The following is a 23,646-nucleotide window of genomic DNA, read 5'->3' as shown; positions in this document are numbered from 1 at the left end:
CGCCTTCGTCAGCTGGAGATACGGGGCGGAGTAGGTAACCCGCGACACGACGAAAGCGCGTACCAGGCGCATGGCATCGTCCTCTTTCAGGCCTCGGTTTCGGTTAGATACCCTCCGAATCATACTGAGTATCTGTTCGGATGTAGTCTTGATCTTTTTGACGGCGGCGTGTGCCTTCCCGTCGCTCTGAAGTAGTAGGCCGAGAATCCGAATCTGCTGAGTTGGCTTGATGGCCGTTCCGTCGATGGTGATGGTCACGTTCGGCAGCGGCTCCTTCTGAACGTCACCATCACCATCGACGGAACGGCCATCAAGCCAACTCAGCAGATTCGGATTCTCGGCCTACTACTTCAGAGCGACGGGAGCCAAGAACTGTGTTTCTTTTGAAATGTTTGTTATGTGGCATGGCCAAGTAAGGTTTTGCGTCATGCGTATACCTAAATACTTTTTGAAATTACCGGAAAATATTTTGGGGCGAGAAATAAAGTGAATGGGAGCCGTATAGGATTTCCAGCGATGAAAAGAAAAATCCCGGATGTTTTAATAATGTCACCTTGCATGACCAAATTTATGCAGCATGTTTAGATAGGTATTAGTCATTTTGCAGGATCAGGGAGTAGTTCTTACAGTTATTATGAAGGTGAATACCGCAGTCGCAGGTTAATAAACAAGTTTTGTACGATGTGGTAGGTAGGTCGTTAACATAAATTAAATGTAGGAGGGGTCCGCGAACCTTACCCTGCGGTACACACGAGACGGCAGCGCGCCGGGTTGATGACGTCTCGTTGGCATAAACGAGTTCTTCCCCGCTTGAAAGAAATTTGTTATTTATCTTGAAACTTCAGGGTCAAGGCTTAGACACCAAATTTTTTAAAAAGACGTTGATGAGGTACTTCATGAAAACCTTTTATAGATGCAAAGCATCTCTTCCTCGTGGCTATGTCCGTCGGCGTCCGTCCGCACCTCTCTCCCTCTCCCCACCAGCTGTGCGATAACACCGCTCTCCTCTTCTCCCTCTCTCCACGCCAGCTGTGTGATAGCGCGCGTGCAGCTCCTCCACTTCCCCTCTCCCCACCAGCTGTGCGATAGCGCGCGCGCTGTTCCACCTCTCTTCCTCTCCGCGCACCGCTCCCTCAGTTGCTACTTGTCCGATGAACTGAATGGACGCCAACAATTCTGTCAGCGAACTGGCTGGCACACCTTCAACCAGCGCCAGCCAGCTCACTCCCAGAACCGCGAGCACCTCTGAAGACAAGGCTCCGCAGAGGAGAGGTGGAGATGCAGAACGCAAACGTCGACGTAGAGCAGCGGATCCAGAGGGCGTTCGGCAAAGCAACGCCGCTTCGAAACGTCGGCGTCGAGCAGCGGATGCCAAACTTCGAGAAAGCGAAGCCGCTTCGCCACGCTTTGCATCACCACATAGTTCCCTTCGGGGAGATGGTGTAATTTTTTAGATGCGGAGCATATTATAGTCTGGGCGTGTCCCGCGTCGGCGTCGGCACTCACACTTCGCATGCACAACTCTCGTCCTTCTCTCTCTCCCACAGCTGCGCGATACTCCCGCCATTTCTTCTCTCGTCCCAGCTGCGTGCACTTCGCTTTCGCTTCTCCCGCGTTCTCACTTCTGCTTTCACGGAGCATGCTCGGCGCTTGCGCGTCGCTCCTCCTCTCGTCTCCTCTCCTTCAACCTGGAATGTAAATCGGGTAGCGCGCTGCGCGCGTTCAGTTCAGCGCTTGCTGCGGTTGACTCCACTTCACTCCGTGCTTCCGATGAAGTGTGATGGAAGCAACAGTCCCGTCAGTTGGTGGGTTGGCGCAAGCAAGCGTCAGCACCACCCCACAAACTAACAGCAAAGGTGCGACCACTGAAGACAAAGCTGCGCAGCGAAGGGCACGCGACGCTGAGCGAAAATGATTGAAGCGAGCGGCGGACGCTGAGCTTCTTCGGCGCGAATGCTCGGCGCTTGCGCATCTCTCCTCCTCTCGTCTCCTCTTCTTCAACCTTGTATGTAAATCGGGTAGCGCGCTGCGCGCGTTCAGTTCAGCGCTTGCTGCGGTTGACTCCACTTCACTCCGTTCTTCCGATGAAGTGCGATGGAAGCAACAGTCCCGTCAGTTAGTCGGTTGGCGCAAGCAAGCCAACGGAACCACGAGATGCTCCGCATCTACTCAGCGTTCCCTGCAGGAAGATGGAGCTAATTTTTCAAAATCTATGAATATGGCATCTACAGGAACGCCACGACCGATGCTTGAGCTGATTTCGTTATTAACGAGCGCTGTGCCGCACGAGGCGACCAGAGTTTGAAAAATTTATGTTGTTTTTGCGACAAAATTGTGCAAATTGTGGGCTGTGGGAGCTGGTGAAGTGTGAAGCTCCGTTTATAAAATGGTGGTCAAGGTGAGCTAACAGACCTTGCGTTTTCAGTTTCAGTACAGGGGACAACCTGTGCTACGCCGACTCCGCTGGCGCTGTGTGGATGCTGTACAACAGAAATACCTGGTCACGCATTTGCGACGTCGGACCGGAGGTGAGCAGCAGGCCAAAATCCGATGGCTGTTGGCGACGTCTGCGCGAAACCGTGATCTACACAGGCGCATTCTGGCGAGCTCGACGTAGCCCTGAAATAGGAAGCGATAGGAAGCCACGTGCGAATCGTGTAGTTTATGATAACTGCACCACACGTCTCCTGTGACCTTCTTATCAATGCTCTATCACTCCATCGTTCTGCGCTGAGATTCAGTTGTTTGATAATCCTCAACCGTGCAAAATGCTACGAAATGCTCTGTCTTCCCCTGCTTCTAATCACGACATGGTCTAGCCATTATCAGTGAAGACTGGTTCATGTGTTTCGCTCCCCCCCACCCCAAAACATGTGCGCAAGCAGAGTGCCACCAGAGTGCCACCATTTACACGGGGCGTCATCCTAATAAGGTGTTTTATTTTTATTTTATTTATTTTGCTTGCTTCATAACGACAGTTATACCGCTGAGCTTTTTTTATTTCTACACCCACTGCTATTTTATCTACGGTTCGTTGAGATGACCACAAAAGTGCTCAGTAGGCTCCGAAGCTTCTGCCGTGTAAGTTAGCAGAGAAAGTACGCTTTGGTTGGGAACCTATGTTTGCTTGTCACATAGTACTTTCCTGGTCGTTTGTGAAAGTACGTTCTCATACAGGAAGCAACATACAAAATAGTCGCACAGTTTTATCATCAGGCTTACATGAAAATAATGGTCTAAAGTAGTCCAATCATGTCAGGAGCATAACAACGAAATAGACTTGATATTTTGTGATAACCCTGTGTCGTGAAGGAAGTGCAAGTGCTCGGAAGGGTAAGGTGTAGTGACCATCGTATGGTAAGATCTCTAATTAAGCTAGATTTGAGGAGGAACCGTAACAGTCTAGTACGAAAGAAGCCGATTAATGAGCTAACAGTAAGGCGTAAAATAGAAGAATTCAGGATCGCGCTGCAGAACCGATACTCAGCTCTTACCGAGGAAGCCGAGCCTACGACACAGGAAGCCAGCGACAACCTTACACGCATTATCACGGGGTGTGCAGTAGAAGTCGGGGGCAGGTAAACTTTCCAGGAGACGAAAGATCTAACTAGGAAACGGAAAACCATGAAAATCTCCACCGCAGCTGACAGAATAGAACTAACGGAGCTTTCTAAGTTAATCAATACGTGTAAGACAGCTGACATACGGAGGTATAATATGGAGAGTATCGAATACGCTGTAAAAAACGGAGGTAGCCTGAAAGCAGTAAAGAGGCGTCATGACGTGGGGAAAAATCAGATGTATGCACCTAAAGACAAGTAAGGCAATGTCATCACAAATAGAGATAAAATATTCACAGTAGCCGAGGAGCTCTATAGGCATCTGCACAGTAGCAGGGACATCCAGGATAATGCTGAACGAGAAGGTAGTTCAGAGGAGATAGACATCCCACTACTAACGACCGAAGAAGTAAGAAAGGTTTTAAAGAAATAAAAGGGGGCAACGCACCTGGTGATGATCAGATAACAGCAGACCTCTTGACGGATGGCGGAGAAATTGTACTTGAGAAACTGGCAAAGTTGTATACATAATTCCTGATGACCGTAAGTGTACCGGAATACTGGAAGAACGCGACCATCATCCTGATTCATAACAAAGGTGACATGAAGGACCTGAAAAATTACAGGCCGATGAGCTTACTGTCAGTCGTCTACAAGGTACTTACCAAGGGAATCGATAACAGAATTCCTGCAACCTTATATTTTAGCCAACCTAAAGAACAAGCAGAGTTCCGTAAAGGGTATTCAACAATGGACCATATTCACACGATCAATCAGGTGATAGAGAAGTGCGCTGGGCATACTGAAGCCGTATATATAGCCCTCATAGATGACGGAAAAGCATTTGACTCGGTCGAAACCTCATCAGTCATTCAGGTGTTACGGAACCCGGGGGTAGATACGTATTAGGTACGAATACTAGAGGATATTTACAATGAGTCCACAGCTACCATCATCCTGCATAAGGAGAGCAGTAAAATACCTATAAAGAAGGGCGTCAGACAAGGAGACACAATCTCTCCAATGCTATTCACAGCATGTTTACAAGAAGTATTCAGAACGTTGGATTGGGAACAAATCGGAATAAGAGGTAATAGAGAATACCTCAGTAACCTCAGATTTGATGATGCCATTGCCTTACTTGCGGCAATTGCAAAGCATGCTTCAGCACTGGACAGAGTAGAATCGTGGGCCTGAAAATTAATATGCGGAAAACCAAAGTAATAATCAATAACCTCGGGACAGCAGAGCGGTTTGAGATAGATGGCAATGCAGTGGAAGTGGTAAGCGAATATATCTACTTAGGCAAAGTTGTGATCCCGGATCTCAACCACGAGGCACAGATAATTAGAAGGATAAGAATGGGGTGGAGTGCATACGGCAGGCATTCTCAGATAATGAATGGCAGCCTACTACTGTTCCTGAAGTAGGAAGTGTATGACAGCTGCATCTTACCTGTACTCACCTACGGGGCAGAAACTTGGAGGCTCACTAAAAGGGTTCAACCTAAATTGAGAACGACTCAGGGGGCAATGGGACAAGAAGAGGGACATTAAGGGACAAGAAGAAAGCGGAGTACGTCCGGGAACAAACGCGTGTTAAGGACATATTAGTAGACATTAGGAAGAAGAAATGAACGTGGGCAGGGCATGTAATGCGAAGGCAAGATAACTGTTGGTCATCAAGGGTAACAGAGTGGATCCCTAGAGAAGGCAAGCGTTGCAGGGGGCGACAGAAAGTTAGAGGGGCAGATGAGATCAGGAAGTTTGCGGGGATAAATTTGCGGCAGTTAGCACAGGACCGGGGTAATTGGAGATTAATGGGAGAGGCCTTTGCCCTGCTGTGGGCTTAGATAGTCTGGTGATGATGATGATGCTATTTCCAACACCCGCACGCGGAGCAACAGAGCGGGGCGTGTGTCACAGCGGCCTCCACTGCGTGCTCCCCGCCGACGCCGAAAGCGCCACTGGCTGTTGTTTGCACCATCTGCAATGAAGCTGACGGCCACTCTCGGCATCTCATATGCCATACTAAACGAATTCGCAAATTTACCACCCAATAATTTATCAGTGTACAGACAAATGAAGTGATCAACCTTTCGACCGTTGACTTGTCGATTCTGAATACAAGAAATGCGGAATGGAAGAAATGAAAGAAATGCGATTTCCTCTACCAGACTGCTGATAGAGGAAATCTATGCAATGGTTTAAGTGGCAACCGACGTCACGCCTACAAAGAGGCTTCCGAAAGCTCACTCTTTCCAGGGACGCAGCCCTTCTGGGAAGCCAACGTTACGCTCAGAACAAGAGTGTGAAGAAAGGCTTTGCTTACCAGGAAGGGTGCAGTGTAAATGCGGCTGTTGTGGCTGGCCAGAATGAGGACATGGTGGTTAGGCCCTCACTTGGCAGCGTAGCACCGTCTATTGTTTGGTTTGGCAGCCGAAATTTCAAAAAATAAATTGAATAGGCGCCATTCTCAATTCGCACGAACGAACCGGATGCGGGAGAACAGGCGGCCATTGCACTGGCAATGAAGGTCTTCGCAAACAAAAAATATGTAATCAGTGGTCCCAAATCTGCCATTATAAATTTTTCAAGAGGGTGAATCTCCCCAGAAGCGTCTGCAATCCTTAAATCCAGCTTTCCTCTCTATGCACGGACCGGAAAAATCTACCTAATATGGGCACCCGCCCACTCCTGGCTGGCCGGGAACGAGTGCGGGCATGATGCTGCTCGAGGGTTCACCGACCGAGCTGACATCGACCCAAACACCACATTCGCCCAGTCGCTCCGATGGTCGGGCAGGGATCCGCTCGGGTCCTACAGGGACGTAACAAATCACTACCGTCTAAAACGGGGCCGTTTCCCAACCCCTCATCCATCAATCAATGAGAGGCAATCCGTCGTATGGCGACTACTTCAGACGAATTCGTATCCGAACCCGGTTATGTATAGCTACTGCTATCCCGGGCAACATTCCTACATATGACAAATGTAAAGAAAGGGCAGATCTAGCACATATGCTATGGGCCTACAGTTACTCAGCACATCAAGTCTGGGCCGTCCAGCTGGCCGAGGACGCTGCTAGAGTCCAAGGGCTCTTGGCCGACGCCTAGGATCCCCAGCGTCTCCCAATGCAGTTATTTCTCTCTTTCTCTAGGCGCAATTATAGGTATGTGATGAACTCAGGGTTCGGTGGTGGGAACCACGAGACGAGCACACGGAGTCAATGACGACACAGGCCACAACATGAAGGTGAAGCGTAGATGCAATATATTGCCGAGAGTTGGAAAGCTGGGATGCGCAGAACGGGACGGAAAAAAAATAGAGAAATAAAAGAATGAAACATAAAGGGAGAGGAAAGCGTGAATAAGTCCTTCCCTGTCGCAGTTCGGTGGCGATTCGTGAGAGAAAGCACATGCGTGAAGAAAAACACAACAGTCTCACTGATGCAGTCCGTTATGACACGGTAGCGAGTGGCTCGATGGTTCCACGCTGACCGGAACGGAAGGCGAAGAGACCAGGCGCAGCGAAGAATGCAGGAGAGGGATCCCGGCGCTGTTGCCTGGTGCAGTAACGGATCCGGTTGGCAACCAGGAGGTACCTGGCGATGTCCCGGCGCGGTCGCACGGGCGCCGTCGATGGGTGTATTCGCAGCTGATCCAGGCGCACCCCGAACGCTCGTCCGCCCAAGAGCCCGGTCGCGTTCCTCCGCCTCTTCCTCCTTCTCTGGAGGCGCATACCCATTAGCGAGTGATTGGCCCCGTCTCCTTCCACTGTTTTCTTTTCTGCGCCTGTTTCCTTCCTGGAGCTCATCACATTACCCCCGGCTTTAGAAAGTGTTTTGGGGCGACGCCACACACACACTTTCAGAAGACACCGGTGGGCGAAAGGTGGTGCAAGAAAATAGAATGAAAGCACTGTTCGCACAGTCAACAGATTTCACGAACTGGCCGTACGCATCGCCTGGAGAACACGACACCTCACTGCAGAGACGCCAAAACAAGGTTGAACACTTTGACCTCCGAGCACAGATGCTTATGCTCATTGTGGTCCGTATGTGCGCTATGGGCTTGTCGTTTCCCTTGACACCAGACTTTCAGTTACGCACAGGCCGACAGTAGGCAGCTTTCTCGTAGAAGCGACGCCCTCTTCACATTTCGGATTTCCTGTCTTGCACGGCTCACAGGTCCTAAGAAATCTTCGGACGTCGGCGTAAGCATTGGGCCAATAAAAATCCCGGAGAATTCTTTTAGTCGTTTTAAGGAAGCGATGATGACCTGGTATTCCTTCATGAGCCTTTCTCATGACCGCGTGTCTGAAAGGATGCGGAATAACAAGTTGCTGAATGAAGCGGCCAGATGGTAAAGCGTACCGACGGTACAGCAGCCCCTTTTGCCAAACAAACTTGCAGTGGTTCTCTTTATCGGAAGAGGACTCTGCCGACGCCATCTTCATGCAGTTGGCCAAAGTCTTGTCCAGCTGCTGCTGTTGGCGCATCTCTTTTCTGGTAACACCGGCGAACATGATGGGACTTGCCGGCCGGTTATGCTGTACTTTCCGAGGGACGTGGCTGGTGTTCTCGTCGGCCGAAGAAGGATGTGCCTCTCCACTGAGCACCGCTGGAGTCGCTGGATGTCTTGGTTGCTTTGGCTTCCATGCGGGGTTAGGTCTGTTCGGGTCCCTAACGCCTGGTACGTTTCCAAGTGTGAGGTCGTACAAGGGATTAGCCATGCATTTGGCCAGGACTTTTCCAGTGAAGTAAGGTGTATCCACGTGGATAAAAGCCTCTTCAGGTCTCCTTGTGGTATTGTCCACAAAATGGACGGTTGATGCACGGCCTGTAAGGCAACTATCAGGGACGAGGTCTCGTCGCACGATGACGGCGTTGCTTCCGGTGTCTCTCAGAACGGGAACTTGTTGTCCGTAGATCTCACCGGTTACAACAGGCATGCGCCTTGCAGCACTGCTCGTTTGGAGCTGGCGTTGCTTTCTACGCTGGGCAAGTGTTGGTGCCAATGTGCCTATATTACCGTGGTGCCGTTGCGTGTTGTCGAAACGACACTTCTCAATAGCGCAAGCCGACACCTGCTTCCTATCAGGAGACTCAGAGCGACAGCGGTCTGCGTGATGGCCTTGTTTTCCACAATTTTCACAGCGGATGTTGTGGCCTGCAAATCTGCAGTTAGGCGCGCTGTGCCCAGTCTTTCCACATAAAAAGCAGGTGGGAGCTCTCTTGGAAAGCAGGTCTGGTTGCGATTCTTTTATTTCGTCCCTGGTCTTTCCCAAGTTTGTGAGAGCTTGTGCTTCAAGGAAGCGATCGCAAGCTTCTGCCATTTCTTTGGTCGACGTGCAGTCCCTTTCCTTAATGAAAATGGCCAGCTGCGACGAGCAACACTTGGAAAATTGCTCCGCGATCATCTTGTCCCGTAACGCTTCAAACGTCTTGGGAACACCAGCTGTTTCGAGCCATCGGTCAAAATAACCGGAAAGTCGCGTTGCGAACTGAGTTCCGGTTTCGCCGTCCTCAGCTTTCGCCTGGCAGAATTTGTCATTGTACCCTTGAGGGGTAAAACGAAACCGCTGAAGGAGCGCCAGCTTGACTTTTTGGTAGTCGAGAGAATCTTCTGGCGTCATCCTTCCGATGACGGAGAGCGCGTCTCCGGTGAGGCATGTGCTCAATCCGACGGCCCATTTATCTTCCGGCCATTTTTGAGCTGCAGCGACCCTCTCGAACCTTAGGAGGTATGCGTCCAGGTCGTCTCTGCGCGCATCAAATGGGGGGATAAAGTTATGTGGGCTCGTCGACATGACAGGCACGGGGTTATGTTGGGCTGCCACGGAGCCCTCAGCTTGTGGGCTGTTTTGCGCGCCTTCCTGTAGTCTTAAGCTGAGCCTCAGGCTCTCCTGCTTTGCGCGTTCCAGCTCTGCTGCGGCCTTCAGAGCTTCCCGTTCTGCCGCCCTCTCATCGCGCAACCGAGCCTGTTCCGAGTTAACCCATTCCCGCAGCTCGGCATCGCGGAGTCCCAGCTCCTTTCCGCTGGCCACTACCTTTTCCACCTCCATGTCGGTCCTCTGTCACCACGCCTCTTGGACAAGCCTCGTGACCTCTTCGAGATGTTATTGAAGAGGTCCTGTCGCGGACGCCAATTGTGATGAACTCAGGGTTCGGTGGTGGGAACCACGAGACGAGCACACGGAGTCAATGACGACAGAGGCCACAACACGAAGGGGAAACGTAGGAGCGATGTATTATGCGGCAAAAGCAGCTCAAATGGGTCATGGGCAAAACGGGAAGAAACCAAAACGTTACAAATGCGGCAAACGCAAATGAGAAAGGAGAACTACAACAAGCGGGATTCAGTCCTGCACCTCCTAACAGTCCCGCGCAAGTCCCAGTTCAGCGATGGTAGCGAACGCCCAACATACGCGTGCAATCTGGACTGGGCTCACATGGATTGTCGCAGTCACACTAGCCGAGGGTCGCAGACGTGCTGGTCCCTTTTGGCTGGCCCCACGTCACTCGAACCACACGTGGCCCGATCCGGTGGCGCAGCCCAGCAGGAACATGAGGCGGCCCGGCGCGGTAGCACGGACCTCTCGCCCGGAGGCCCAAGAGAGGCAGGCAGGGGCGGCGGCTCCGACGGGTGGTCCTCTCGAACCGATGGCGGCCCCGCCTGATTGACGACCAGACTCCCCGGCGCAAGGCACGGGTGCCCGGTGTGGTAGCGGGTACGAGCGACCGGCGCTACGGCACGGCCCCCGTAATGCGGCGTTCACTGGCGACGTCCCGGCGCGGTAGCACGGGCGCCGTCGGGTGGGTGTAGATCACGTTCGGTGCTGTCCAAGCACACACCGAGCTTATGCCGACCGATGGTGGTCCCCGTCGCGTTCCATCCGCTCACGCGCTCCCGCACCGGGGGATTATTGTCCTCTAATTGCAAGCATACCTCTTCGGGGATTGGCGGCACCATTACAAGGTAATTAACTACACCCCTAAACCAAGTTTTCCTGAAGTAATAGATTTGCTGATAGCACGTATTTCTGCTGGTGGGCAATGGGATCAAAGAAATATGCTTAGACCCATCGCTTTGGAAACGTCATGGCGCTGCTGTATTGAAGCATCTAATTCTCTAGAAATGTTCCTAATATGCTACATCCAATATCTTTTTTTTTTCTTTCAGAGTTTCGTAGTGTGCGTCTGCGAGGACGTCCAGCCCCATACAAGGTAAGTGACAACTCCCGCTACCACCTTACTGATATCCTTACTTACACCGATATCAGTCTCTCCGCCTGTTAGTCTGCAAAAGCGGACTTTACCAAACGAATAAAACGTGCTTTTAAGTCCACAAAGCGTGCTCTGGTCACCAGTATTAAGCCCCACCTATCTGCCCGGTCGGCGTGCGGATGCTAGGGACCGTAAAAGCGGCGTTTTTAAAAACGGTAGTCTTTCTTAGACTACTTAAACGCAAAACGTTTGGTCTGTCCGTCCGTCCATCCGTCTTTTGCTTGATTCAGCCTTGGCTAGAAAAGTCGAAATAATTTGTTAAAAAGGGCCAATATATGGCCACAACCGTGGCGTACTAAATCTCCTGGCGTTAGGCAAACATTTTCCCATTATTCAGAGCAAAGGAAACATCGGGTTTATTTGAGGCAAAGCATGCGTGCTTAGCGAGCCCTTCCCGCTACACATGCAACCAAGATGGTACAGTGGGCGTGCATGCGGGCGCAGGCGTGCGATTGGGGAGGACCAAGTCTTGCCGCCGCGACCCCGGGAGCCCCCTATCGGCTCGCAATGAAGGCCTAACGGTCAGAACGCAGCGCAAAGACCAGCAATGGTTATAAAATTGTTGTTTCAATGAGATGAATTGCAACACACGCCAAATATATCTGAGCAAAAGTTTTTACTTTCATGTGTAACATCGGGAAGGGCAGCAAGGCCCAGCGCGGATGCGGCATCAGTTTCACAATGCGCTGCTAAAAGAACTTCCGTTCTCCCTAAAGCACAAAAACGTGCGGCACATCTGCCTTTTGCGAACCGCAAAAAAAGGCAACTTGAAACTCAGTAAAGTGGCTGTTCATAAATAGCGCGAGATGAGACACGGGGACGAAGAGCAGGGACAAAGCGCTGATTTCAACTGATTATATGCAAGATATGAGAAAACAAAACCGAACCATCAAAAGGTTGTCTCAGAGCGACCCAGCTGTTATTCGTAGTGTAGTCGACTGACAAGGCACATGCATAACCGCACGTTCGCACGGTGATTATTGTCATATGAGGCACACACACCATTCACGCAAAGAACGCGAACACGATTTAAAAATACAGGGATATATTCAACGTTTACACGTATTACACAACGTTTATACAATAAACAAAATGTACAGGAAAGATGACAGCCTTCCAAACATGCCTTCCGAAGTAGTGCTAGCGCTGCTGACGCGCCGGCTCCTACGTGCAGGCACCGCCTGAGGATGAATATAGCAGCTGGCACGGGAAGTAAAGGCCTTGTCACGCACACGGCACGAGCATATTTCGCTGAACGGCGTACATGAACGGATGCTCAGAATAGCAAGGCGGCATCCTTAGAGAAAAAAGCAAAAAGAAGCCGATTTGTGACGCATATGTGTACCAACGTATTCCGCTAGAAATCGCGCCATCGTAAAACATGCGTCGTTATTGTGAACCAAAACACTCTCCTGGGATGTCCACGTAGCCTGTGTCGCTCCCAAACTATCGCAGACCGTAGGCATTGTCTACCGTAAGCGTGAGGTGCTACCGCCGGGCCTGGTGATACCAGTTTATCCGTGTTTATTTTGTTCTAGTCTAAACTTAGTCTCGCTAAACACGACACGAGGAAACCTACACACGCCCTACAAGACAACTTTTTCCTGATAATTGAAAATATTCCTCCATTACCTGACCAAGACATTTTTCTTTAAGGTGTAACATTTTTACCCGTAACAACAAATTGTACCTGTACCGTCAGTGCCATTCTTTCATGCGCGAAACGAAAGACAGCACATTTTTGTTTCGGAAGACTGCTCTGTGGGAGCCGTAAAAACAAATATGCAGACCCAGAAAGCAGATATGCGGAATGTTCCAAAGTACGGAACTACTTGTGGCGTATAAGCTTCAGAGAACAAGCGTCCGGGACTGCTCAATACCAATTTGAAGCTAAAAACGTGCTTCTTCAGAGCATCACAGAGTCGTTGCCACATTTTATTCCGTCATTCATCTTATTTTTATGTCCGGATGTGCTTTTCTTTTCTGCGTCCATCCGAAATTGCCAATCATAGCATTCCCTAATCTGTAGAACGGTACTTCTTCACATAGTCGTTTTACTGCTTCTGCATGAGTTTGTAACAGGAGTTACAAAATCTAACCCATTGTTCCTGTGGTTATTGGTGTCAGGTATATTTTGTAAACATGTCTCCTTTCTCCGTTTCCCCCACAAGGGTTTGGTAGCTTTTTCAAGCTTTCCATGACAGCTTGTACTGCACGCCCCCGTCATCATGCGCACCGTAATGATAAAATGAAGATTTCATGATATTATTGTTACTGCAAATCCCGCAACCTGAATGTGCGTGCGGCAAACAGCAGAATGAGTAGAGTAAAAAAAGTATTCCTTTTAGCCACGAAACAGGATGTCAACCACCGTGAGAACAAAACAGAAAGCGGTTGTCACCGCACAGAGGGTGCACCTAAATGTCACACTTAAAGTTGCCAATAATTGCCATGAATTGAAGCGCAACAAGAAACACGGATGAAGAAATCTAGTAGGCGAAACAGGCGCTAACTTGCGACGATTTTATTCGGCTAGGCATGCGCCTATATTCACTAGGAAAAGAGAGGGCGGGACAGAAGGATTGTACACATACACAGGTGATAACAAAACCAGATATGTTTACAGCGAGTTTTTCATAAAGCCCATTTTGCTATAGTACAGAGCAATCGAGTTATCACTTACACAGTCATTCCCTCTCTCTATGATAAAATACTCTTTGGTCAACTCCCTCGCCCTCCCGTTCTTCCTTTTGTTAAGTATTTTTATCTCATTGAACCGTGGCTCACAAACTCAGCCACAGGAGTGGTTGGGAAATGTGCTCCTTTAGGTTTTCCAAGGGACAATTCGTGTTCCGTGGCTATCTCGTTGGCGCAACGGCACTTTGGCCAACGTAGAACCTTCCGCAAGATAGCGGGATTTTGTACACAGCACCGCCAGCACAATAAACCCAGCGATTTGAGTGTTTTTTTCCCACATGCCTTCTTCCTTCGTTCACCCGGTACGCGCGAGCACAGGCGCGCAAGTTCACACGGGGCAGAGAATGCAAGGGACATCCCGTATCTTTGGCGACCTTTTTCATGTTGTTGGACACGCTGTGCATGTGCGGCATGACATCCATTTTTTGCGGACGGAAGATATCTTTGGCATTCTTCTCTCCTTTTACTTTTTTCAACAACCTCTTTGTCACAGCGACAACGACAGTGCCAGGGGAATGGGCCGAGTGAAGCCTGCCGATTTGATTGATAAACCTGTGCTTCATCTTGTGAGGACACGATTTTTGTAACGCAGATTCCAGAGTGAGTGAAGCGATTGCCCTTTTCACTGTTTTTGAATGCGCCAATTCGTAGGGCTGAGCGCTTGGATTGTACCACCAACAAACATCGTCTTCAGAAACCCTGATGGTAATGTCTAAAAACTGAAGTTCATTGTCAAGAGGTACTACGTGGGTAAAGGCTAGGCATTTCCCGTGCGACTAAAAAGCTCTAAAATCTTCCCTACCGTGGCAAGGTGCGTTTCCTGGGTTAGTTTCTTTAAAAGTCATCAACATGTCTAAAACGGTAAGAACAAAATTAGAGCCAAGGGCCTCACAATGGTTCCGTCTATACTGCTTAAAAAGATATTGCACAGAATCGGCGCGACACATGACCAACTACAAATGCCATGACGTTGTAGGTCATGCTTTCCTGCAAAGGAAATAAAAGTCGAATAAACATAAAACTCCAGCAATACATAAAGTTTGCAACCCACATTACAGTGGAATTCTGTAAATGCATCGCTCTTGTCTTATCGGTGCACGACTGGACAGAAGCGAGGAAATTTGCATGCGGTATAATGTTGTATAGGGGTATCACGTCAACAGAAAAACCAAACCCAACTGAGTGTTTATCTTTCAACACTTGTAAGACGTCAACCTTGTTTTCAGTAGCAAAAGGGTCACCAATGGGCAGAGTTCCGGTGTTTCTGGAGGAACCGGCTCATTTCTTGCTGTTAGGACGCTCTTTTACTGACAATAGTCCTAAATGGTGTCCCGGATTTGTTAGCCTTTACGGAAACAAACACATTTTATGTGTTGTCCTTTCTGGCTTTCACGACTTTCTTGAAATGCTGTCGATTCAAGTCCTCGCACATCGCTAACACTTTTTCACTCAAAAAGGCTTCACTTTGCGCTGGGTTCCTCCAGAAACACTTGAACTCTTTGCACATTGACGACTTTTTTGCTACTCGAAACAAGTGTTGAAAGATTACCATTCTGTTGGGTTTGGCTTTTCTGTTTGCGTGGCAGACAGATACTGCTCTGTACCAAATGAACATTTACTCGCTTCTGTGCAGTCATGCATCCATGAGAGTGAGGCGGCGGAGTTCCAGAATTCCACTGGAATGTCGGTTCCAAATTTTATGGTACTGCTCGCGTTTTATCTTCATTCCACTTTTATTATCTTTGAAGGAAAGCATTACCTACAACGTCATGGCATGTGGTCGCGTCCTGTGTCGCGCCGAGTCTGTGCAATATCTTTTTAAGCAGTCTAGACGGAACCTATAATGATGCCTTGACTCTAACTTTGTTGTTACCGTTTTTAGATATGTTGATGACTTTTAAGTGATTTTAAAGAAACAAACTGTGGTAACGCTCCTTGCCTCGGTAGGGAAGGCTTTAACGCTTTTTAATCGACACGGGAAAGGCCTAGCCGTTACCCACGAAGCAGCTGCAGAGAATGAACTGCAGTTTTTAGACATTCTCTAGGGGTTTTCTGAAGACCGTGTATGTTGGTGTCGTACAATCCACGCACTCAGAAAGAACTGCAACCCTATGAGTCACCGAATTCAAAAATAGTGAAAACGGCAATCGCTCCAGTCGCACTGGATTCTGCGTTACAAAAATCGTGTCCTCACAAGCTGCAGGACGGTTTTATCAATCACATTGGGAGGCTTCACTGGGCCGGCTTCCCTGGCACTGTCGTCGTCCCTGTGGCAAAGACGTTGCACAAAAAAGTGAAAGGAGAGAAGCAGCCCAAATATATCTCCCATCCGCGAAAAATGGATGTCATGCCGTGCATGCACATAGTGTCCCACAACATGCAAAAGGTCACCGAAAGATACGGGCTCACCCTTGCACGTGAGGCATTCGTGTGACAGCCAGGTCTCCCTCAGGCAATCACAGCTGAATGACCAAACTGAATTGGGTAGCGGGCGAAGGACAAGGCGAGCGATCTGTCCCGTGCTACATCAAGAAGTGTACACGCGACGTCTTGCATTGTTTTATGTGACAGCGCGCAACAGATCTTCTCCTCTAATAGCATGTGTGTTTGTTATGGGTTATACAATTGGACGCAATCCGGCAAGAACAAACCGGAGGAACTTCTAAAGCCGCCATTGCTTTCCACGGCACGAGTTCGGCCTGAGCGTAGTTCCTTCTTCCCAGGGTAATCGAACGCGAAATCGCCGGCGAGGCATTGCGCCCTTCCATCACCCTCGTGCCACTGCGCGCAGGGTTCTTGCCCGCAGTGCAGCCCTGGAACGCCAAAGAGGTAAGACGGCTCGGCCGCTACCAACAGGCGCTACGTGCGGCGTTGCCTCTCCCTCAAGCGTAAGTGGACGAGGGATTGCTTGCGATTCACTGGTTGGTCCATGTTATCTGCAAAATTTCTGATTGAAAGCGAAAACACGAAGGATGGTTGCGGAAAAACTGGCCCCGTGTCTGCGCGCGTCGCTGGAAATGTCGTCGAAAGTGTTATGCCGCCGCTTCCCCGTAAGTGTCGCCCCACCTTCCTTTTCTCTCCTCCCACGGTAAGCACGCAAGAGGTTTGGCAAAATAAATTCAATTTTTTTGCGTTCCGCTCTTCAAAAGCCGTCTACCGGAACCTTTCGTTTATGTTTAACTGGCAACGCCCCCTCGTGGGACACGCTCGTCGCGTACTCTTTTTGTGTTTCAACGGCGAAGCTGTTCAACAAATAGTTATTTCTCGGGTCCGCAGTTAAAAATACCAAGAAAAAGACGTGCATACCAACTTTGGGAGATTGGCCCAGAATTACGAGCGTACTCACTCTGCGAGATTAGCCAAGACTGGCCAAATAAACAAATCCAGCATTCGCCGTAATCGTGGCAACACTTTCCCGGCACAAAATACTCAAGCGTTTGCCGTAATGGTGCAACACTTGCTGGGAACGAAAAAGACACATCATAGGTTGCGCCCTTCCCAGGTGATGTCCAATGATTATCGCTTCCAAAAATACAGCTTCGCAACCTCCACGTCTTACGCGTTAGTGTGAGCTTCCTTCATTTTTTCGATCGAAATATTATTTTCAATGGGCAGTTTTATTTCCTATAACAAATATCGGGGACGTTTTACTTTCAATTGAAAGCACACTGCCAGTTCAAGATTTCTAACTGAATAACGTGAGAGTTTGTGTGAGTTGGTACTCCATTGTATTGTTCGCGCAGCCCGGCTGATGTGTGAATACATAAATTTGTGTTTTCAGAAATAAATTATTAGTTGGAAGTCAGTGCTTGTCCGTGCAGCCACTCACTTCGTCTTGTTCGCGCTGTAAGCAATATTTCAATCCTGTTTCGTATTCATGTTTTGCCTCCAGTATGACAAATACTTTCTTTTTGCTGAATAATATGGACACTTATGAAGTGGTTCTAGAATTACTGGTTACGAACATTTCTGGCTGTACTAACCTCTCGGCCACACACTCCGTTACTTGCGGCGGGAAGGCTGAATAGAGGGGCAGGTACAGGCATGCATGCATGCATGCATGCATGCAGCCTGGTTATGTTCACTACAGGACGAAGGCCTCTCCCAAAGATCTGCAGCCACGCCTATCGAGTACCTGAAGGCCGACCGAGTGACTGTAGTATGCAATGAGTGCGTACATACATATATACATATGAAGGCAAGGCCTTGACAAAGGCAAGTCTCTTTGCTGAAACGTTGGCAACAATCGTGGTTTCTACCTTGTTCGAAGTTTTCTTTTCTTCTATACATACGTACGTACATACAGAAATAAGGATTGGCAGTCACGAAAACCTCGGAAAGCAAAGGGGAGAATGTGGTAGGTCATTGAAACAAAAAAAAAATTTGGAAAGACAGAAAGAAAGTGGAGAAAAATGCCCATAAATGGGGTAGGTCATTGAAACCGATAAAGAATTTGGAAAGAAAGAAAGAAAGAAAGAAAGTGGAGAAAAAATGCCCGCTGGTTGGGCATTTCTTCTCCACTTTCTTTCTGTCTCTCCAAATTGTATATTCTGTTTTAATGACCTACCTTTGCATTCCGAGGTTTGCTTGACTGCCAACGCTCATTTCTGTATAAAGTCATAAATACGTACATACATACATACATACCTACACACATACATGCTTACATGCATACATACATACATGCATACATACATGTATGCATGAATGCATGCATGCATACATACATACTTACATGCATACATGCATGCATGCATACATCCATACATGTATTCATGCATGCATGCATACATACATGCATACATACATACATACATACATACATACATACATACATACATACATACATACATACATGCATACATACATACATACATGCATACATCCATGCATGCATGCTTGCATACATACATACATACATACATACATACATACATACATACATACATACATACATACATACAGACATACATACATACATACATACATACATACATACATACATACATACATACATACATACAGAATAAGGTTGGCAGTCAAGAAAACCTCGGAAAGCAAAGGGGAGAATGCGGTAGGTCATAGAAACAGATGAATAATTTTTTGAGGCAGAAAGAAAGTGGTGAAAAAATGCCCGCCGGGTGGGATCCGAACGCGAGACCTCCAGAATACCGATCTGGTAGGATGACCACTACGCTATCGGTGGGGCTGTTTCTCCACCACACTCTCGGTTATTTATGTTAAGGTATCTTTTGTTCCGTGCACTTGGGGGCGGTACCCAGCGCCACTCGGACTACCCGAGTTGAAGGGGACATTCTTTTTAATCCCCGGGGCGTGACTCGAGTGTCCATGACATGTCGAGAGTGGTCGACCAGCGTTGAACCCTCCTAAGCTACCTTTGGCACCAAGACTGCCAGAACAGAGGCCCTCGATATACATGTAGCGAAGCAGAAATGGGAAATGAGGGGCTCCGTGAATTAAGACAGAATAAGGGTTGAACGTCCAGAAAACCGTGGAAAGCAAAGGGGAGAATGCGGTAGATGATAGAAACAGATGAAGAATTTTTTGAGTCAGAAAGAAAGTGGTGAAAAAATGGCCGTAAGGTGGGATCTTAACCCACAACCTTCAGAATACCTCGGTTCGGATCCCACCCGGCGGGAATTTTTTCATCACTTTCTGACTCAAAAAATTCTTCATCTGTTTCTATGGCCTATCGCATTCTCCACTTTGCTTTCCGACGTTTCTTGACTGCCAACCTATGTTCTGTCTTAACTCACCGAGCCCCTCATTCCCATTTTGGATTCGCTACATACATACATACATACATACATACATACATACATACATACATACATACATACGTACGTACATACGTACATACATACATACATACATACATACATACATACATACATACATACATACATACATACCGTACTTACCCGATTCTAACGCGCACCTTTTTTCCGCAAAAATAGGCCCAAAAATCGCATGCGCGTTATAATCGGACACGAAGCCGAAACTGCCGAAACAGCTGAGATTTAGTTCGACCCATCGGAATCTCAAGATGGCGCCAAAGCTTTTAACAACAATTTTTCGGATCTAGGCGCCTAAGCTTTTCTTTAGGCGTGTACACAAATCGTCAAATTATTCCACTTGCGCTCTTGATAGCAGCATTAGCAGCAGCGTAAAAGAATGTGCGCCGCTTCCGCGGCCCACGAGCGGCTCCCACGCGTTCACAACGAGCGGTTGGCTGAAGCGTATGCCTCTGGAGAAGCTGTTCGGATGGGCATACGAGGCGTGGGCCACGATCCCATCGAACATGGTTGAACGTTCGTTCAGAAGTGTGGCATCGCGAACGCGCTTGACGGCGCCAATGACGAGACGTTGCGGTCCGCGGAGAGCGACGAGTAGTGAGATGAGTGAGATTCCTTCGGGGAATAAATCGCCCGTTTCTCTCGCATTCGTTTTTCTTGCTCACAAAGTTACTTGCGCGTTGCAAACGGAGGTGCAAGTTTTTTTGGTTTTTTGCCTGGAAAATTGGGTGCGCGTTAGCATCGGGGGCGCTTTAGCATCGGGTAATTACGGTACATACATACATACATACATACATACATACATACATACATACATACATACATACATACATACATACATACATACATACATACATACATACATACATACATACATACATACATACATACATACATATATACATACATACGTACATACATACATACATACATACATACATACATATATGTAGCGAATCAGAATGGGAAATGAGGAGCTCGTTGACAATAAGACAGAAATAAGTGTTGGCAGTCGAGAAAACCGCAGAAAGCAAAGCGGACGATGTGGTAGGTCATTGAAACACATAAAGAATTTGGAAAGAAAGAAAAAGTGGAGAAAAAATTCCCGCCAGCTAAGATCCGAAACCACGCCCTCCAGAATACCGGTCTGGTGCGATAACCACTACGCTACCGGCGGGCCGATTTTCCCCTCCACTTTCTGGGGTATTTATGTTAAGGTATTTTTGTTTCCTGTGCTTGGGGGTGGTAGCCAGCGCCACTCGGACTATTCGGGGTGAAGGGGACATTCTTTGTCACCACCGGGCCGTGACTCGAGTGTCTACAACATGTCAAGAGTGGTCGACCAGCGTTGAACCCTCTTAAGCTTCCTATGGCACCAAGACTGCCAGAACAGAGGCCCTCGCTATGCATGTAGCGAATCAGAATGGGAAATGAGGGGCTCGTTGACAATAAGACATAAATAAGAGATGGCAGTCAAGAAAACCTCGGAAAGCAAAGGGGAGGATGTGGTAGGTCATTGAAACACATAAAGAATTTGGAAAGAAAGAAAGAAAGTGGAGAAAATGCCCGCCAGGTGACATCCTGCCCTTTGCTTTCGGAGGTTTTCTTTACTGCTAACTCTTATTTCTGTCTTACATACATACATACATACATACATACATACATACATACATACATACATACATACATACATACATACATACATACATACTAACATTTTCGAGTTTAAGCAGCCAAAGAAAGACTATCAGAATGCTGTCTATTGGCTCAGTGCTTTAAATGCTCTGCATTTAAAACTGCGGAATGAAGCAAACGATAGCTTCTGCAGCGCGATTGGCTGTCCACCTAAGTTCGCTGAAACGAAGGAGCACTGGCACAAAAATTTCGCATCTTGGTTTTTTTAAATGCAGAGCATTTCTTTAACTCACGATATCACCCGGCGTTGTCGGCGTGCCTCGGCGTCCGCAACAGCCGTTCCAGGTGCGCCCTCTCCCCCACTCCTCCTCTCCCGCATCACGCTAGCCTCCTCGCTCTCAACAACAGGTCCGCACGCCTCCCCCTACACTATATAAAAAAATAATACTTACCGGCGCCTGGTTTCGATCCCACGACCCTGCGGGCGGAACGCAAGGTACATGATGCTCTACCCACTGCGCCACAAAGCCGACACAGAATGAAAGGCTACGAACGCGCCTTATATCTTTGACTCATTCAAACTACGTCAAGAAGCTGCTGATACAACGCATTCACTACCACCAACTCTCCAAACACTAAACGTTAACGCAATACATCACCCCCTATGCGACGCATTTACTCGAGTCCCCCTCGCGGGGAGATGGGCCCTTTTTTTTGTACCGATATGTAGCGAACGACCTATTTATCACGTGTAGAAACCTCGTTTGCTTCAGCGCATGACAACTGTTTATTTAAACATGTTTTTAATGTAGCCAGTCGCAGTTACGGTTTCACCGGGTGCCGGGAAACGAGGGATTTTGTATAAACAAAGTTGTCCACGTGACCGTCGGACGGATATCACCGCTCTTGCAAAGCTGCCGTAGCATTGTCGCTACCGTGACAGCGGTGGTTTCTGCTAATGCCCCTACGTACTGATCTCGTCAGCCCTTTAATTATAAAGCGTCCGTAGACGTGATGCAGGCGCCGCGAGTGGAAATTGCTGCCGCGGCTAGAAAGCGACGAGACTGTGGGTAGTGAAACGCGCTCTGGGAGCAGCCGGCCTGTCTCCCTACAGGTCTGCCTACAGATGTGTCAGGCTTGACACTGCGGCGGATATTAGAATGCCACTCTCGTAAGCGGTGCAGATGGCAATTTGTATTGCAATCTGGAATCGCATCAGTAACTCCTTTCTCGTATGTGCTGCCTTCTTTGGAACTTGAGTCCTATTTCGTGCAGCGGTAACAAGCTACCGCTGGAGCTACCTGCGCCGGCCTGCGCGACTTTGCGGCCGTGGCCGCCGCCTGTGTCGCGACCGTGGGGCTCGCTGAGTGCGCTTTTCGTGTCCCGGCGCGTCTTTGCGTCCAGTGTAATAAAATGCAATAAAAATAGCGTCTGGAATCACCGTAGAGCTCCGGTGGCGGCCAGCTGCCCGATGAACCAATGAAATCCCGGTGCCTCCACCGCCAACGATCGGATCGTTCATTGCTCAGGATCAGAAGCACCGACCTCCGATGAACGCGGCGAGCCGGCGAGAAACGCCGGCAGTGCGAAAGCGGCCAACGCAGCAAACTCGTGGCGTGTTTGGATTTTTATTTACTCCACGCCCAGGGAATGTCGATTGTGCGAGGTCCTCCGCTGGCTTCTCGATTGCGTTTCACACACTTGGTTGTAAATATGTTGTAGGCTGTATTTGCCGATCGTATTTTGCAGATGATGAAGGTGTGTTCACACCAATCTATCTCCGAAGTTACCTCGCCTTCAAAACTTTGTGTAAATACTCCTTTAAATTGGGCGAGGCAACAAAAATCATGACGGCAGTAGGGCTGCTGTGTATGTAGATGTATCCCTCAGTGTCCTTCGACGATCTTTTTCCGGATTTAGGTTACGCAGTCCGTTTGATTCCCGTTTAATGATTTTATCTATTGTGGTCAATAGTAGTGACGCTGACGCGGGGATAATGCTTGAACGTCTAGCAGTTGCGGAAAGTCGCGCATCTCGAAAGACGGAGTCCGTTGAAAACTACGTATTTCAGTGCGAAATACGTTGCGTGCGTCAAAAATCTGGGTTCGTGAAGTCAACCATTAGGCTCATGGCGATAATATAGAACGTTTCGTTGTTGCTGGGTTGAACGGCGAGCTCGCCATTCTCTTGAATTGAACGATGGACACGCCAGAAGTTGCGGCGTGCGCAGAATCGCGGCAACATGTTTAGGCATGCGCTCCTGTACTGCTTAGCAGGACTGGTTACGCGAGGGATAATATTTGATGAATGTGAAGTGCAATTTAGTGCCGAAAGAGAGCTGGCTAGACATAGCAACGTTATTAAAATCACCATCATTGTGAACGCGCACATCGGGGGGCGTGCCCAGCGGGCGGCAGTACAGTTCGAAAGCCTTTCGAGCCGACAAGATTCAGCTACCTTTGGGGAACGCGAGTCTTCATCGGAGCCAGCCGTGCCTAAGCGCCCCAGAATCATTTGCTGCTTCCGATGACCGGGCCACAAAAATCACGAACTTTCCGCTACTCTGCCAAACTTCCGGGCAGGCTGCGAGACCAGCGAAAAGGTCGCGAAAACACACTTCTGCATTGCAGACTGGCAGTGCCGAGGAGCCG

The 23,646-nt window shown here is 48.6% G+C and overlaps 1 protein-coding gene across 1 annotated transcript in view; it reads left to right on the top strand.

Annotated features, from left to right (window-relative positions):
- Window positions 1–404: 404 nt before the first annotated feature.
- The window catches only part of LOC144175771 (uncharacterized), a 77,503-nt gene continuing 54,261 nt past the window's right edge, over window positions 405–23,646 (top strand). Inside the window, exons 1-4 of the mRNA XM_077704785.1 lie at window positions 405–412; window positions 2,426–2,528; window positions 10,744–10,787; window positions 16,268–16,373. Of these exons, the coding sequence (XP_077560911.1) occupies window positions 405–412; window positions 2,426–2,528; window positions 10,744–10,787; window positions 16,268–16,373 (261 nt within the window). The remainder of the gene's footprint in view (window positions 413–2,425; window positions 2,529–10,743; window positions 10,788–16,267; window positions 16,374–23,646) is intronic.

Source organism: Haemaphysalis longicornis, unplaced genomic scaffold (assembly GCF_048455015.1).
Source record: "Haemaphysalis longicornis isolate Haplotype H1 unplaced genomic scaffold, Haemaphysalis longicornis Haplotype H1 scaffold_3, whole genome shotgun sequence".
Classification (NCBI taxonomy): Eukaryota; Metazoa; Arthropoda; class Arachnida; order Ixodida; family Ixodidae; genus Haemaphysalis; species Haemaphysalis longicornis.
This window is presented reverse-complemented; position numbering and strand designations above follow the sequence as displayed.